Here is a 6,000-nt window from a genome sequence, read left to right on the forward strand (position 1 = left end):
AACAGAAAAATGACTGCTCGATGTGTGCAGTGTGCTGCGGTCATTTGCAAAGAACATACTGTAATAATGTGCAAACAGTGTTCCAAAAATGGTGCTGAGATCAACGAAAGTGATGAGTGAGTGTAGTTCGAATGTAAAATGTGAAATGATGACTGTGTAAAATATTTGTTTCCTGTTATGTTGGTTTATATGTTTGAATAATTTATTTTGTACTAGCATAATCCTCCTACGTCAGATTTGTTTAATTTAATTATTAGAGTTTCTAAATAAATAACTGTTTGTTCAAATTTAAGTATTCGTGTTCCTAGCGCTGTGCTCAGGCGGTTCAGGAACTGGCGCTCCGACCCCAACTTGGCAGGTTCGATCCTTATTATTAGTATTATTAGTATTATTATTATTATTATTATTAGACAGAGGTGAAATGGTTTTGAGAAGTGAGGTTGGGCTCAATTTGATGTATTAAAAATACCTCCATCTTTATATGGGCACATTTTGGCTTTTTAAAATGAAGGTGAGCACTGCGCTCACTAGCGAGTAACGGCGCTCGTAGAGACCTAGCGAGTAATGCCGGGTTAAATAGAAACACACATGAATAATCATAATCATCATGACAGTGTGTTATACCAATCACTAAATCATCCAAATTTGCTTGACAAATAGAAATACATGTAAGACCATATATTGAAACTACTGCATAGCAAAATATGAGAACAACTCGACTACACTATTGTACAAGGCCATTTAATAACTATAAATACATTAACTAACCCACTACTGGACAGATATTTACTGCAATATTTGAGTCGACTTAGCTTTCGATGTCTTTTTCAAACTGGACGATGATTAATTGTCCCCAATGCTATGATTACGGCTGGCATTTTCTCATCTCAATGTTGTCGGCAATGGTTTCAGGGCTTAAGCTCTCATGATGAAACTAATATCACACACGGTACTGGGTGATGTCTCCATGTCAAATTGGTGGTTAGACACCTTTTGATTCTAAGCTGAAACTTGTACAAAGATTATTAATAATGTTGCCAACTAGCAGATTCCTCACAATATTATCAGTGAACACGTACTCAAGCATTCTCGATCAACTTGACGTCTGTTAACTATTGGGCTTGTTATCAATAAAAATGGCTAAAGTGGCAAGTCTCCAAGAACACGAGGTTATTCATAAGCAAGACTGTTGCTTTCCAAAGTCAGCTGGGAGAATGGAGAATAAATGTCGACTGACAACTGTAGAATGACGTCTGGCGAATGTCCCAGTGACCGACTGTATGCTAACAGCTAGCAAGTAGGTGACCTTGTGGTGACTCGCACATACCAGAAGTATTACCAAATTCAAGACACAATTTTATTATCACACAAAATTCACTCCACATGACGTGCGTCTTTGTAATATCAAGATCACTGATGATAAAATGTACTATATTATTAGGAGAATGAGCATCATCTTCTAATTGCCATATTTATTTATAACACCACTCTCCTGCTAAATTCAACATAGTCGGTAACATGTCTTTCATCCCTCTCGTAACTTCGTTGGCACACTTCTCTTTTTTCTTTCTTTTCAAAAAACGGGTTTATGCATTAGCTGCCAACACAGGTCTGTAGTCTTGTGGCATAAATCAAATAACCAGAAATAAATAAATATAAAATGTGCAATATATGAAATCGTCACGTGTGCAAAGTCCATTGACACAAAGATATACCACGCAGTCATATCAAAGCACACTATCAGGCCTATTGAAACTGTCACATGTGAAGTTACTGATCTGGTTGTGTAGGCTACTGAATGGCCAAGAAATGTGAACAAACAAAACATAGTACTTCCATGCTTAAAATACTTTCAACTTGATTGTTCTGCAACTTACATTTTACATTATTACCTAAATGTTCATGTTTTGTTCACATTTTGACAATGATAATTATTAATTAGTATTTATATTTTTTCAAAACTTGATACATCTGTGCAGCTGGCTTCTAAACCAGATACATCCAAAATTCCTAATTATTTACAAAACTATAAACTATTGATCGTTTATATCTGAGATATGTGTGCACTTATCTCGTGCAAAAATCTTGCCAGAGTTTCAAGCTTTCATTCTTTCATGCAGTATTAGTATTTTTGTCTCTCCTGAAAATTTTTGTAAAAGTGATGTAGCTGCTTTTACAACTAAATTACTCATATATGTTAGCTGAAAATGTGCAATGCTAGTGGAATCCTCTGGTATACAGTATTTCAGCTTCTAAACCCCTACAGACTTGGGATTTTCTGTCTGTATGGATAATTATAACTGTATTCAGTTAGCAAAAGAATTACGGGAGTGAAACCGTGCCATATGTTGGACAAGCCATCAAAACAGAGGACTACTCAAAGAATTTCAGGAACACCAAAAACAATTAAATAAAGGCAAGATGACATTTTGATGAGTACTATTTGTTGCGAGAAAGAATAAGAAAATGATAAGTATGGTTTCAATTATGCATTCTACTAAAATGGCTGAAACACTTTAAATTTAGCAGGGAAAAACTAAAACTGATAAATATAACAGAATATAACCTAACTCATGCGTGTGGTAAGACACAGCAGATCAGTACCTGGCATTGTAACCCTTCATTCAGAAAAGATGTGCCAAAGGTAATCGAAACAGACTTTCAACATATTAGGTCGTGTTACGTACATGTAGTACGTGTTGAAGAGATGTTAAGTACAGAACAAAAATGGCCAGCCGACAACCAGTGGGATCCGAACCCACAACCTCCCGATTTCACGTCGGTTGCTCTACCAGTTGAGCTATGGTGGCCCAGGCCATCTTTGTTCTGTTTGAAAGGATCTGAGCTACAGGTCTGACACTGCTGCTAGCACACTGTAGAGTGCGTTTAAGTCGCCCGTTGTGGTAGAGCAACCGACGCGAAATCGGGAGGTTGTGGGTTCGGATCCCACTGGTGTCCGGCTGGCCATTTTTGTTCTGTACTTAACATCTCTTCAACACGTACTACATGTACGTAACACGACCTAATACGTTGAAAGTCTGTTTCGATTACAATGCGGTTGTGAAAATTCAATATTCATGTGCCAAAGGTTTTTTTGTTATCTGCTAATTTGCACCTTATTCAACTGCTTGCAACTGTACAAGAAATCAAACTCTCAGAAGAAAAGAACGTATCTAACATTCATGCAGGGTGTCTATTGTCTCCTAGGTCAGGAAGAGGCTTCACATGATTCAGTTCCTCATCAACTGTTTCAAATATTACATGATATCAATTTCATTCCATATTGACGTTCTCACTTTCACAAAGTAATTGTTTACCAAATTCTCCTGTTCAGAACAATATATTTTGTCTATTAAGATGACATTTCTAAATTATCCATACATGTTTTGACTCGTGTGAGTATGAATACAACTTGCTGCCTTGTACTGTAGGTTGAGATGACTGGACATCAAAGGCTAAGGGAGAAAACCCTGAAAGAAAATCTCCCTTTGTGTTCGGCTCAGCAGGTCAACAGAGGAAGTTGCTTTCACGAATAATACAAGCCTTGGATATAGAAATTCACAACAACAACATCAGTTTGGTGCAAATGTCGGCTTCCAGCCTGATGTTACACCAGCTACCCAAACCAAACAAAGACAAAGTATCAGAGTGGGTACATTAAATATCCTGACATTGACAAACAAAACTGAAGAGCTGGTCAACCTCATGGAAAGGAGGAAACTTCTGATCATGGGGTTGAGTGAAACCAAGTTGAAGAAAACCAGGTAAATAAATATCAGATGGAGTCTAGTCTGTAAGAGTTTGGAAATGAAGTAGAGTCTAAGTACGGAGTGGGATTTCAATTCATAAAGAATAGATGCTTGTAGTCAAGTTGAGTTTGTTAGTGAAAGGATAATTAAGTTATCTGTGAACTTAGGAGGAAAAAAAAATACAATGTGATCCCAATGATTGGAAGCAGGGAGAATATGTTGAACCTACACTTGATGAGGAACAGCATGGATTTTGACCTTTGGATCAAGTTTTTAAAGTAGTTAAAAGAAAGGATCCAGCAACTTAATGCCCTAGTTTTTGCTGATGATATACTGGTATGGGATGAGACGGAAGCAGAAGTACAAGGTAGACTAGATCTTTGGCATGAAGCTTTTAAAACCTTAGTTCTTAAAATCAGCAAAACCAACACAGTTGGTTTGGTGATGAGTAGAAACTCTCCAGCTGTTTATCTAAGAATTGGAGATGAGGCGATGGATATTGTACATAACTTCCAGTACTTAAGTAATGTTCTGTCCTCAGACAATACCATACATCAAGAGATTTGCAAACAAATACATACGTTCTATCACACTGTACATCAAATACTTTGGGATGAAACATTTCCGTTAATTTCCAAGGTCATCGTGTACAGAATACAGTATATATGGTACCTATATTGGCGTATGGACTGGAAGCATCAATACTTACTGGATCAACAGTCGCCTTCAGGCAGCAAAAAATGAAGTACCTCCGTTCTTGTCTATATAAAAAAAAAAAAAAAAAAGGATAAAATAAGGAATATGAATATCCGACAACAGCTTGGATTGGAGAGAAGCTTGCAATGGTATGGTCACATAAAAAGAATGGATCCCCATAGGACTCCTCAAACATACTTTGACCACAGTGTTCCTGGAAAAAGATGTTTGGAAGAAGCAGATTTTCAAGGACCTTGACATCAGATATGTAAACTGGCATTGCAAACATGAACATAATCTATGAATGGACAGGACAAACTGCAGGAGGCTTATACATAACTGCACCCGGCTTGCTGGAGCGAAAAAATGATGATGATGATGATGATGATGATGAGTATAAGAGTAATGGTAAGTTAAAGCTGTGTGTTACAAGTTACCTAGTGAGTCACCATGGCATTTAAAAATAGTGGGACGAGGCGAATTGGCCGTGTGGTTAGGGGTGCGTGGCTGTGAGCTTGTATCCGGGAGATAGTGGGTTTGAATCCCACTGTTGGCAGCCCTGAAGATGGTTTTCCGTGGTTTCACATTTTCATACTAGGCAAATGCTGGGTCTGTACCTTAATTAAGGCCACAGCCGCTTCCTTCCAACTCCTAGGCCTTTCCTATCCAATCATTGCCATAAGACCTATCTGTGTCGGTGCGATATAAAACCACTAACAAAATAAAAAAATTGTGGGGCTACATGATTAAATGCCCACGGAGGGAACTGGGAGTGAATGTGTTAACATTACACTTATTGGAGTTATGAATTCATTCTGACATAAAATGTATTTTGCTTTACTGAAGTAACTTCTGAATCAGTACACTCATGGTCTTCATCAATATTTACAGTTATTTAGTGAATTATGAATGATATTGGCTTCATTAATTTTATCCAGAAGTAATGTGCATTGTGCATTTTGCTCTTGAAATATCTTATGTAAAATTTTGTGAAATTCCTTGACCCTGTTGTCTTCTTGTACAGGACGTGGAGGAGAGCTAATGAGAGAAAACCATGTTATCAAGTGTGAAGATTGACCAGAAAATGGCCATTCAATCCTGCAGATTCCTAGTATTTTTCATTATCTTCAACATCATTGACATCTCTGACATGTAAAGGCTGCAGAATTCTGTGCATCGGTGGTGTAAATCGCCATGTTAGAATTATGTATATATGATGTAAATAAAATATTTTTTCATTGTGTGTGTTGTTTTAGATCACTGTTATGAGAAGAAACCTGCACTACAATTTCTATGCGATGAGGTGATATTGGAAGATTATAGTGATGAGGGGTCAAAATTTCAAATGTTCACTCATTATTTAGTTAAATCAGCAAAGTTTCAGAAAGCAATAGGCCTATTACTTCACATTAGTACAACAATTTCCTGCGGTATTACTTTTGTGTATGCTCTGTTAAAAGGTCAGTAATGTGAGATAGGATCATAAGAGATTTGGTGAGTCAGTACAATACCGTATTTACGCAAAAAATCCCCACACCATAACTTTAGAAACGCT

At 37.2% G+C, this 6,000-nt stretch overlaps 1 protein-coding gene across 9 annotated transcripts in view; it reads left to right on the top strand.

Moving 5' to 3' along the window:
* LOC136884746 (52 kDa repressor of the inhibitor of the protein kinase) overlaps nucleotides 1-5,685 on the top strand; it is a 95,496-nt gene extending 89,811 nt beyond the window's left edge. For 7 of the 9 annotated variants that reach the window (XM_068230309.1, XM_068230312.1, XM_068230313.1 and 4 more), the window contains one exon: nucleotides 3,432-5,430. In XM_068230309.1, the coding sequence (XP_068086410.1) occupies nucleotides 3,432-3,536 (105 nt within the window). In that variant the 3' untranslated portion in view covers nucleotides 3,537-5,430. Of the gene's footprint in view, nucleotides 1-3,431; nucleotides 5,432-5,469 lie in introns of those variants that run through there. The other 2 variants (XM_068230330.1, XM_068230332.1) reach the window with 2 other exon arrangements.
* Nucleotides 5,686-6,000: the final 315 nt, after the last annotated feature.

Source organism: Anabrus simplex, chromosome 1 (assembly GCF_040414725.1).
Source record: "Anabrus simplex isolate iqAnaSimp1 chromosome 1, ASM4041472v1, whole genome shotgun sequence".
Taxonomy (NCBI): domain Eukaryota; kingdom Metazoa; phylum Arthropoda; class Insecta; order Orthoptera; family Tettigoniidae; genus Anabrus; species Anabrus simplex.